General features: G+C 47.4%; 1 protein-coding gene across 3 annotated transcripts in view; it reads left to right on the forward strand.

Annotated features, from left to right (window-relative positions):
• The window catches only part of LOC120042046 (glucagon receptor-like), a 41,648-nt gene that overhangs the window by 3,158 nt on the left and 25,990 nt on the right, over positions 1-12,500 (forward strand). For all 3 annotated transcript variants that reach the window (XM_038986945.1, XM_038986954.1, XM_038986949.1), the window contains 4 exons: positions 1,634-1,740; positions 3,688-3,856; positions 8,074-8,233; positions 8,710-8,770. In XM_038986945.1, the coding sequence (XP_038842873.1) occupies positions 1,634-1,740; positions 3,688-3,856; positions 8,074-8,233; positions 8,710-8,770 (497 nt within the window). The remainder of the gene's footprint in view (positions 1-1,633; positions 1,741-3,687; positions 3,857-8,073; positions 8,234-8,709; positions 8,771-12,500) is intronic.

A 12,500-nucleotide genomic window follows, 5' to 3' on the forward strand; every position in this document is an offset into this window, starting at 1 on the left:
CCTACGTTACAGCCTTCTTCTAAAATGGATTCAATAGTTTTTTCCCCTCATCAATCTACACACAGTACCCCATAACTGTCAGTAAGAGTGTCCATGATTGAGTCTTTGAATGAAGAGATTGAGATAAAACTGTCAGGTTGAGTGTTTGTTTGCAGCTCGTTCCAGTCGCTAGCTGCAGCGAACTGAAAAGACGATGCTACAAGGTATGACGCTACAAGCTTGGCACACCTGTATTTGGGGAGTTTCTCCAGTTCTTCTCTGCAGATCCTCTCAAGCTCTGTCAGGTTGGCTGGGGAGCGTCGCTGCACAGCTATTTTCAGGTCTCTCCAGAGATGTTGGATCGGGTTCAAATCAGGGCTCTGGCTGGGCCACTCAAGAACATTCAGAGACTTGTCCTGAAGCCACTCCTGCATTGTCTTGGCTGTGTGCTTAGGGTTGTTGTCCTGTTGGAAGGTGAACCTTCAACCCAGTCTGAGGTCCTGAGCAGGATTTCTGGAGCAGGTTTTCATCAAGGATCTCTCTGTACTTTGTTCCGTTCATCTTTCCTTCGATCCTGACTAGTGTCCGACTTTTTGCCACTGAAAAACATCCCCACAGGCTGATGCTGCCACCACCATGCTTCACCATAGGGATGATGCTGCCACCACCATGCTTCACCATAGAGATGATGCCAGGTTTTCTCCAGATGTGACACTTGGCATTCAGGCCAAATAATTCAATCTTGATTTCATCAGGCCAGAGAATCTTGTTTCTCATGGTCTGAGAGTCCTTTAGGTGCCTTTTGACAAACTCCAAGCGGGCTGTGCCTTTTACTGAGGAGTAGCTTCCGTCTGGCCTCTCTACCATAAAGGCCTGATTGGTGGAGTGCTGCAGTGATGGGTGTCCTTCTGGAAGGTTCTCCCATCTCCACAGAGAAACTCTGGAGCTCTATCAGAGTACCATTGGGTTCTTGGTCACCTCCCTGACCAAGACCGGGCGGCCTTGGATGGAGGCCACTGTGTTCTTGGGGACCGTCAATGCTGCAGAAATGTTTTGACACCCTTTTGTAGATTTGTGCCTCGACACAATCCTGTCTTGGAGCTCCATGGACAATTTCTTTGACCTCATGGCTTGGTTTTTGCTCTGACATGCACTGTAAACTGTGGGACCTTATATAGACAGGTGTGTGCCTTTCCAAACCATGTCCAATCAATTGAATTTACCACAGGTGGACTCCAATCAATGGAAACAGGATGCACATGAGCTCAATTTCGAGTGTCATAGCAAAGGGTCTGAATACTTAAGTAAATGTAATATTTCTGTTGTATATCTTGAATAAATTTGCAAGAAATTCTAAAAAACTGTTTTTGCTTTGTCATTATGGGGTATTGTGATGTCATTATGGGGTATTGTGATGTCATTATGGGGTATTGTGATGTCATTATGTGGTATTGTGTGTAGATTGATGAGGAAAACATTTAATTTAATACATTTTAAAATAAAGCTGTAATGTAACAAAATGTGGAAAAAGTCAAGAGTTCTGAATAATTTCCCAATGCAATGTGTGTTATTGTTTCTTTGTGTGTGTGTGTGTGTGTGTGTGTGTGTGTGTGTGTGTGTGTGTGTGTGTGTGTGTGTGTGTGTGTGTGTGTAGCCTCACTATGGTCAGATCCTCAAGAAGTTCCGGACCATGTACACTGTGGGCTACTCTCTGTCTCTGGGGGCTCTGGTGTTAGCGCTCGGAATCCTGATCACTTTCAGGTAACACACACACACACACACAAAGAGACACACACACACACACAGACACACAGACACACACACCCAGAGAGACACACACACACACACACCCAGAGAGACACACACACACACAGCGACATAGAGACACACACACAGAGACACAGACACACACAGAGACACAGACACACACAGAGACACACACACAGAGACACACACACACACACACACAGAGACACACACACACACACACACACACACACACACACACACACACACACACACACACACACACAGAGAGACACACACAAACAGACACACAAAGACACACAACCACACACACACACACACCGAGACACACACCCAGAGAGACACACACACAGAGACACACACACACACACCGAGACACACACACACACACACACACCCAGAGAGACACACACACACCGAGAGACACACACACACAAACACAGAAACACACACAGAGACACACACACACACACAGACACACACACACACACACACACAGAGAGAGAGAGACACACACACACAGAGACACACAGAGACACACAAACACTGAGACAGCCTTTGGGGCTGGTGTTAATGCTTGGCACCATGATCAGGTAGCCTTCACCTCATGACCGTAAAGAGGACAGACAGACAGACACATGACCTCTCAGCCACCCACCATGACCTCTCAGCCACCCACCATGTCCTCTCAGCCACCCGCCATGTCCTCTCAGCCACCCACCATGTCCTCTCAGCCACCCGCCATGTCCTCTCAGCCACCCGCCATGTCCTCTCAGCCACCCGCCATGTCCTCTCAGCCACCCGCCATGTCCTCTCAGCCACCCGCCATGACCTCTCAGCCACCCGCCATGTCCTCTCAGCCACCCGCCATGTCCTCTCAGCCACCCGCCATGACCTCTCAGCCACCCGCCATGTCCTCTCAGCCACCCGCCATGTCCTCTCAGCCACCCGCCATGACCTCTCAGCCACCCGCCATGTCCTCTCAGCCACCCGCCATGTCCTCTCAGCCACCCGCCATGTCCTCTCAGCCACCCACCATGTCCTCTCAGCCACCCGCCATGTCCTCTCAGCCACCCACCATGTCCTCTCAGCCACCCACCATGTCCTCTCAGCCACCCACCATGTCCTCTCAGCCACCCGCCATGTCCTCTCAGCCACCCGCCATGTCCTCTCAGCCATCCGCCATGTCCTCTCAGCCACCCACCATGTCCTCTCAGCCATCCACCATGTCCTCTCAGCCACCCACCATGTCCTCTCAGCCACCCACCATGTCCTCTCAGCCACCCACCATGACCTCTCAGCCACCCGCCATGTCCTCTCAGCCACCCACCATGTCCTCTCAGCCACCCACCATGTCCTCTCAGCCACCCACCATGTCCTCTCAGCCACCCGCCATGACCTCTCAGCCACCCGCCATGACCTCTCAGCCACCCACCATGACCTCTCAGCCACCCACCATGTCCTCTCAGCCACCCGCCATGTCCTCTCAGCCACCCGCCATGTCCTCTCAGCCACCCACCATGTCCTCTCAGCCACCCACCATGTCCTCTCAGCCACCCGCCATGTCCTCTCAGCCACCCGCCATGTCCTCTCAGCCACCCACCATGTCCTCTCAGCCACCCACCATGTCCTCTCAGCCACCCACCATGTCCTCTCAGCCACCCACCATGTCCTCTCAGCCATCCACCACTCTTCATGGAGGTAGAAAGGTGTATATTTCTTGTTAATGAAACATGTTTGAGTTGAATGGACACGTCAGTGAAGCAAGGTAGCACCACTGACCTTACTGTTTTACCACCTATTGACAGTAACCATACAGATATACATATTCTAATTCCAGTTCTTTAACCTTTAATCTTTGTTATATTACCTCTGCTGTAGTTGACATTCCCCCTAACAGGAAGCACACTGCCCCCCCCCCCCCCCCCCCCCCCCTTACAGGAAGCTCCACTGTATGAGGAACAACATCCACATGAACCTGTTTGCATCCTTCATCCTGCGTGCTCTGTCCATCCTGATAAAGGACGCCATGTTGGAGGTGCCCAGCGTCAACATCGGACAGGACCAGGACATTACACACTATGAGGTGGAGTGGCTCGTCAACAACCAGGTGGGTTGAGGTTGTTGTTGTTGTCTGAAAGGGTCGTGGTCAAAAGTACAAGGTGGGTGTGTTGAGTTGAGTTGACCAGGGTGAGGTAAAGTGACCAGTCAACAACAAGGTGGGTGTGTTGAGTTGAGTTGACCAGGGTGAGGTAAAGTGACCAGTCAACAACAAGGTGGGTGTGTGGGGTTGAGTTGACCAGGGTGAGGTAAAGTGACCAGTCAACAACAAGGTGGGTGTGTTGAGTTGAGTTGACCAGGGTGAGGTAAAGTGACCAGTCAACAACAAGGTGGGTGTGTTGAGTTGAGTTGACCAGGGTGAGGTAAAGTGACCAGTCAACAACAAGGTGGGTGTGTTGGGTTGACCAGGGTGAGGTAAAGTGACCAGTCAACAACAAGGTGGGTGTGTTGAGTTGAGTTGACCAGGGTGAGGTAAAGTGACCAGTCAACAACAAGGTGGGTGTGTTGAGTTGAGTTGACCAGGGTGAGGTAAAGTGACCAGTCAACAACAAGGTGGGTGTGTTGGGTTGACCAGGGTGAGGTAAAGTGACCAGTCAACAACAAGGTGGGTGTGTTGAGTTGAGTTGACCAGGGTGAGGTAAAGTGACCAGTCAACAACAAGGTGGGTGTGTTGGGTTGAGTTGACCAGGGTGAGGTAAAGTGACCAGTCAACAACAAGGTGGGTGTGTTGAGTTGAGTTGACCAGGGTGAGGTAAAGTGACCAGTCAACAACAAGGTGGGTGTGTTGAGTTGACCAGGGTGAGGTAAAGTGACCAGTCAACAACAAGGTGGGTGTGTTGGGTTGAGTTGACCAGGGTGAGGTAAAGTGACCGGTCAACAACAAGGTGGGTGTGTTGGGTTGAGTTGACCAGGGTGAGGTAAAGTGACCAGTCAACAACAAGGTGGGTGTGTTGGGTTGACCAGGGTGAGGTAAAGTGACCGGTCAACAACAAGGTGGGTGAGTTGAGTTGACCAGGGTGAGGTAAAGTGACCAGTCAACAACAAGGTGGGTGTGTTGGGTTGAGTTGACCAGGGTGAGGTAAAGTGACCAGTCAACAACAAGGTGGGTGTGTTGGGTTGAGTTGACCAGGGTGAGGTAAAGTGACCAGTCAACAACAAGGTGGGTGTGTTGGGTTGAGTTGACCAGGGTGAGGTAAAGTGACCAGTCAACAACAAGGTGGGTGTGTTGGGTTGAGTTGACCAGGGTGAGGTAAAGTGGCCAGTCAACAACAAGGTGGGTGTGTTGAGTTGAGTTGACCAGGGTGAGGTAAAGTGACCAGTCAACAACAAGGTGGGTGTGTTGGGTTGAGTTGACCAGGGTGAGGTAAAGTGACCAGTCAACAACAAGGTGGGTGTGTTGGGTTGAGTTGACCAGGGTGAGGTAAAGTGACCGGTCAACAACAAGGTGGGTGTGTTGGGTTGAGTTGACCAGGGTGAGGTAAAGTGACCAGTCAACAACAAGGTGGGTGTGTTGGGTTGAGTTGACCAGGGTGAGGTAAAGTGACCAGTCAACAACAAGGTGGGTGTGTTGAGTTGACCAGGGTGAGGTAAAGTGACCGGTCAACAACAAGGTGGGTGTGTTGAGTTGAGTTGACCAGGGTGAGGTAAAGTGACCAGTCAACAACAAGGTGGGTGTGTTGGGTTGAGTTGACCAGGGTGAGGTAAAGTGACCAGTCAACAACAAGGTGGGTGTGTTGGGTTGAGTTGACCAGGGTGAGGTAAAGTGACCAGTCAACAACAAGGTGGGTGTGTTGGGTTGAGTTGACCAGGGTGAGGTAAAGTGACCGGTCAACAACAAGGTGGGTGAGTTGAGTTGACCAGGGTGAGGTAAAGTGACCAGTCAACAACAAGGTGAGTTGAGTTGACCAGGGTGAGGTAAAGTGACCAGTCAACAACAAGGTGGGTGTGTTGGGTTGAGTTGACCAGGGTGAGGTAAAGTGACCAGTCAACAACAAGGTGGGTGTGTTGGGTTGAGTTGACCAGGGTGAGGTAAAGTGACCAGTCAACAACAAGGTGGGTGTGTTGGGTTGAGTTGACCAGGGTGAGGTAAAGTGACCAGTCAACAACAAGGTGGGTGTGTTGGGTTGAGTTGACCAGGGTGAGGTAAAGTGGCCGGTCAACAACAAGGTGGGTGTGTTGGGTTGAGTTGACCAGGGTGAGGTAAAGTGACCAGTCAACAACAAGGTGGGTGTGTTGGGTTGAGTTGACCAGGGTGAGGTAAAGTGACCAGTCAACAACAAGGTGGGTGTGTTGGGTTGAGTTGACCAGGGTGAGGTAAAGTGGCCGGTCAACAACAAGGTGGGTGTGTTGGGTTGAGTTGACCAGGGTGAGGTAAAGTGACCAGTCAACAACACGGTGGGTGTGTTGGGTTGAGTTGACCAGGGTGAGGTAAAGTGACCGGTCAACAACACGGTGGGTGTGTTGGGTTGAGTTGACCAGGGTGAGGTAAAGTGACCAGTCAACAACAAGGTGGGTGTGTTGAGTTGACCAGGGTGAGGTAAAGTGACCAGTCAACAACAAGGTGGGTGTGTTGAGTTGAGTTGACCAGGGTGAGGTAAAGTGACCGGTCAGCAACAAGGTGGGTGTGTTGAGTTGAGTTGACCAGGGTGAGGTAAAGTGACCAGTCAACAACAAGGTGGGTGTGTTGGGTTGAGTTGACCAGGGTGAGGTAAAGTGACCGGTCAACAACAAGGTGGGTGTGTTGAGTTGAGTTGACCAGGGTGAGGTAAAGTGACCGGTCAGCAACAAGGTGGGTGTGTTGGGTTGAGTTGACCAGGGTGAGGTAAAGTGACCGGTCAACAACAAGGTGGGTGTGTTGAGTTGAGTTGACCAGGGTGAGGTAAAGTGACCAGTCAGCAACAAGGTGGGTGTGTTGGGTTGAGTTGACCAGGGTGAGGTAAAGTGGCCAGTCAACAACAAGGCGGGTGTGTTGGGTTGAGTTGACCAGGGTGAGGTAAAGTGACCGGTCAACAACAAGATGGGTGTGTTGGGTTGAGTTGACCAGGTTGAGGTAAAGTGACCAGTCAACAACAAGGTGGGTATGTTGGGTTGAGTTGACCAGGGTGAGGTAAAGTGGCCAGTCAACAACAAGGTGGGTGTGTTGGGTTGAGTTGACCAGGGTGAGGTAAAGTGACCAGTCAGCAACAAGGTGGGTGTGTTGAGTTGAGTTGACCAGGGTGAGGTAAAGTGACCAGTCAGCAACAAGGTGGGTGTGTTGGGTTGAGTTGACCAGGGTGAGGTAAAGTGACCGGTCAACAACAAGGTGGGTGTGTTGGGTTGAGTTGACCAGGGTGAGGTAAAGTGGCCAGTCAACAACAAGGTGGGTGGGTTGAGTTGAGTTGACCAGGGTGAGGTAAAGTGACCGGTCAACAACAAGGTGGGTGTGTTGGGTTGAGTTGACCAGGGTGAGGTAAAGTGGCCAGTCAACAACAAGGTGGGTGTGTTGAGTTGAGTTGACCAGGGTGAGGTAAAGTGACCAGTCAACAACAAGGTGGGTGAGTTGAGTTGACCAGGGTGAGGTAAAGTGACCAGTCAACAACAAGGTGGGTGTGTTGAGTTGAGTTGACCAGGGTGAGGTAAAGTGACCAGTCAACAACAAGGTGGGTGTGTTGGGTTGAGTTGACCAGGGTGAGGTAAAGTGACCAGTCAACAACAAGGTGGGTGTGTTGAGTTGAAAGGACCAGGGTGAGGTAAAGTGACCAGTCAACAACAAGGTGGGTGTGTTGGGTTGAGTTGACCAGGGTGAGGTAAAGTGACCAGTCAACAACAAGGTGGGTGAGTTGAGTTGAGTTGACCAGGGTGAGGTAAAGTGACCAGTCAACAACAAGGTGGGTGTGTTGAGTTGACCAGGGTGAGGTAAAGTGACCAGTCAACAACAAGGTGGGTGTGTTGAGTTGAGTTGACCAGGGTGAGGTAAAGTGACCAGTCAACAACAAGGTGGGTGTGTTGGGTTGAGTTGACCAGGGTGAGGTAAAGTGACCAGTCAACAACAAGGTGGGTGTGTTGGGTTGAGTTGACCAGGGTGAGGTAAAGTGACCAGTCAACAACAAGGTGGGTGAGTTGAGTTGAGTTGACCAGGATTATAAGGGTTTGATCTCTGAAGCATTGTTTAGCCATACTGGAGGATTATAAGGGTTTGATCTCTGAAGCATTGTTTAGCCATACTGGAGGATTATAAGGGCTTTGTTAAGTCTTGAAACGTTTTTTTGTGTGTGTTGTGTCCTGTAGACGGCGGTGGGGTGTCGTATCGCCGTGGTGATGATGCAGTACAGTATCATGGCTAACAGCTATTGGCTGCTGGTGGAAGGCATCTACCTCCACAACCTGCTGGTCATCACCGTGTTCACTGAGAGAAACTACTTCAACATCTACCTGTGTATCGGCTGGGGTGAGGAGGGGGAGGAGAGGGGGAGGAGAGGGAGGAGGGGGAGGAGGAGAGGGGGAGGAGGGGGAGGAGAGGGGGTGGAGGGGGAGGAGAGGGGGTGGAGGTTGTGTATTTGTCGCAGCATAGCAGCACATTATATACCAGAAGACAGAGCATTTGGTCATCTGTTTGGTAGCCAGACACCTGAGTTGATCTATTATAGAGATATAGTCAGTCTCAGGGTTAGGTAGTAGAGATATTAGAGATATAGTCAGTCTCAGGGTTAGGTAGTAGAGATATTAGAGATATAGTCAGTCTCAGGGTTAGGTAGTAGAGATATTATAGATATAGTCAGTCTCAGGGTTAGGTAGTAGAGATATTAGAGATATAGTCAGTCTCAGGGTTAGGTAGTAGAGATATTATAGATATAGTCACCCTCAGGGTTAGGTAGTCTATGAGTTTTTGTCTTGGTGTGTTTATTAATGTGATTCTCTCTGCAGGTGCCCCTCTGATCTTCCTGGTGCCCTGGGTGATGGTGAAATACCTGTATGAAAATGAGGAGTAAGTTCTCAATGTGCCTGCATGTGTGTGTGAGTGAGTGCCTGCATTAGTGAGTGAGTGCCTGCATGAGTGAGTGAGTGCCTCCATGAGTGAGGGAGTGCCTGCATTAGTGAGGGAGTGCCTGCATTAGTGAGTGAATGCCTGCATGAGTGAGTGAGTGCCTGCATGAGTGAGTGATTGCCTCCATGAGTGAGGGAGTGCCTGCATTAGTGAGGGAGTGCCTGCATTAGTGAGTGAATGCCTGCATGGGTGAGTGAGTGCCTGCATGAGTGAGTGATTGCCTCCATGAGTGTGTGAGTTTCTGCATGCGTGAGTGAGTGCCTGCATTAGTGAGTGAATGCCTGCATGAGTGAGTGATTGCCTCCATGAGTGTGTGAGTTTCTGCATGCGTGAGTGAGTGCCTGCATTAGTGAGTGAATGCCTGCATGAGTGAGTGAGTGCCTGCATGAGTGAGTGATTGCCTCCATGAGTGTGTGAGTGCCTGCATGCGTGACTGAGTGCCTGCACGGTGTACGAGTGCCTTCACACGTGTGTCACTCTCTCTCTCCCTCACCTATGTTTCCCTGACCCAATTTGTATGACAGGAGAAAGGAGAGAAATTGTGATACAAATAAACAAAATAACTTCTAGTTCAAACCAGTTCTGAGTAGTACTACTGGTTCAAACTAGTTCTGAGTAGTACCTCTGGTGGTATAACTTCCAGTTCAAACCAGTTCTGAGTAATACTACTGGTGATTTAACCACTAGTTCAAACCAGTTCTGAGTAGTACTACTGGTGATATAACAACTAGTTCAAACCAGTTCTGAGTAGTACTACTGGTTCAAACCAGTTCTGAGTAGTACTACTGGTGATATAACCTCTAGTTCAAACCAGTTCTGAGTAGTACTACTGGTTCAAACCAGTTCTGAGTAGTACTACTGGTGATATAACCTCTAGTTCAAACCAGTTCTGACTAGTACTACTGGTTCAAACCAGTTCTGAGTAGTACTACTGGTGATATAACCACTAGTTCAAACCAGTTCTGAGTAGTACTACTGGTTCAAACCAGTTCTGAGTAGTACTACTGGTGATATAACCTCTAGTTCAAACCAGTTCTGAGTAGTACTACTGGTGGTATAACCACTAGTTCAAACCAGTTCTGAGTAGTACTACTGGTGATATAACCACTAGTTCAAACCAGTTCTGGGTAGTATTACTGGTGATATAACCACTAGTTCAAACCAGTTCTGAGTAGTATTACTGGCGATGCAATGATGCACGACTGATGACACCTCCAACACTTTTAGAGACAAGGCATTGAGAGGTCAGACAGCCTGCTCTCTCTCAGTGAAAATCCCTGCAGTGTTCCTTGGAGGATCTTGGTCAATTTAGCAGAAGATTATAGTCAATAGCTGTGACCTAAACCATTTAGCGGTTGACTGGAATGTCTGTTTTGAACACTGGCGGGTTGGTAAACCAGGAAACCTCCTGTGATGTGTAATGGAACGTTAAGCTCAGAGATGATTACACTCAGAGGACAGGAGAACATCCCCAAGAAGATAAACTGTCTCCTACTGTCCTGAATCTTTTATTCAGAGTCCAACCTCTCTATTCTCTACTCTCTACGGGACTATAGTATCCTACTGCATACTCTCTTAGGGTTACTGTACTATAGTATCCTACTGCATACTCTCTTAGGGTTACTGTACTATAGTATCCTACTATATACTCTCTTAGGGTTACTGTACTATAGTATCCTACTATATACTCTCTTAGGGTTACTGTACTATAGTATCCTACTGCATACTCTCTTAGGGTTACTGTACTATAGTATCCTACTATATACTCTCTTAGGGTTACTGTACTATAGTATCCTACTATATACTCTCTTAGGGTTACTGTACTATAGTACCCTACTGCATACTCTCTTAGGGTTACTGTACTATAGTATCCTACTATATACTCTCTTAGGGTTACTGTACTATAGTCCACTACTATAAACTCTCTTAGGGTTACTGTACTATAGTATCCTACTGCATACTCTCTTAGGGTTACTGTACTATAGTATCCTACTATATACTCTCTTAGGGTTACTGTACTATAGTACCCGACTATATACTCTCTTAGTGTTACTGTACTATAGTATCCTACTGCATACTCTCTTAGGGTTACTGTACTATAGTCCACTACATTAAACTCTCTTAGGGTTACTGTACTATAGTATCGTACTGCATACTCTCTTAGGGTTACTGTACCATAGTATCCTACTATATACTCTCTTAGGGTTACTGTACCATAGTATCCTACTATATACTCTCTTATGGTTACTGTACTATAGTATCCTACTGCATACTCTCTTAGGGTTACTGTACCATAGTATCCTACTATATACTCTCTTAGGGTTACTGTACTATAGTCCACTACTATAAACTCTCTTAGGGTTATTGTAATATAGTATCCTACTGCATACTCTCTTAGGGTTACTGTACTATAGTATCCTACTATATACTCTCTTATGGTTACTGTACTATAGTATCCTACTGCATACTCTCTTATGGTTACTGTACTATAGTATCCTACTGCATACTCTCTTAGGGTTACTGTACTATAGTATCCTACTATATACTCTCTTAGGGTTACTGTACTATAGTCCACTACTATAAACTCTCTTAGGGTTACTGTACTATAGTATCCTACTATATACTCTCTTAGGGTTACTGTACTATAGTATCCTACTGCATACTCTCTTAGGGTTACTGTACCATAGTATCCTACTATATACTCTCTTAGGGTTACTGTACTATAGTCCACTACTATAAACTCTCTTAGGGTTATTGTAATATAGTATCCTACTGCATACTCTCTTAGGGTTACTGTACTATGTATCCTACTATATACTCTCTTAGGGTTACTGTACTATAGTACCCTACTATATACTCTCTTAGTGTTACTGTACTATAGTATCCTACTGCATACTCTCTTAGGGTTACTGTACTATAGTATCCTACTATATACTCTCTTAGTGTTACTGTACTATAGTACCCTACTATATACTCTCTTAGTGTTACTGTACTATAGTATCCTACTATATACTCTCTTAGGGTTACTGTACTATAGTATCCTACTATATACTCTCTTAGTGTTACTGTACTATAGTACCCTACTATATACTCTCTTAGTGTTACTGTACTATAGTATCCTACTGCATACTCTCTTAGTGTTACTGTACTATAGTACCTTACTATATACTCTCTTGGGGTTACTGTACTATAGTACCCTGCTATATACTCTCTTGGGGTTACTGTACTATAGTATCCTACTGCATACTCTCTTAGTGTTACTGTACTATAGTATCCTACTATATACTCTCTTAGGGTTACTGTACTATAGTACCCTACTATATACTCTCTTGGGGTTACTGTACTACTAACCCTAACCCTACTACTACTACTACTATTGCTACTACTAACACCACACCTACTACTACTACTAATATTGCTACTACTAACACCACTACTACTACTACTACTACTACTAACACCACACCTACTACTACTGCTACTACTACTGCTACTGCTACTGCTACTACTACTGCTACTACTACTACTACTACTATTGCTACTACTACTACTACTATTGCTACTACTAATGTCACTATTACTACTGCTACTGCTACTACTGCTACTGCTACTACTACTGCTACTACTATTGCTACTACTAACACCACCCCTACTACTACTACTAATATTG

The sequence above is a fragment of the Salvelinus namaycush genome, chromosome 3, assembly GCF_016432855.1.
Source record: "Salvelinus namaycush isolate Seneca chromosome 3, SaNama_1.0, whole genome shotgun sequence".
In the NCBI taxonomy this organism is placed as follows: Eukaryota; Metazoa; Chordata; class Actinopteri; order Salmoniformes; family Salmonidae; genus Salvelinus; species Salvelinus namaycush.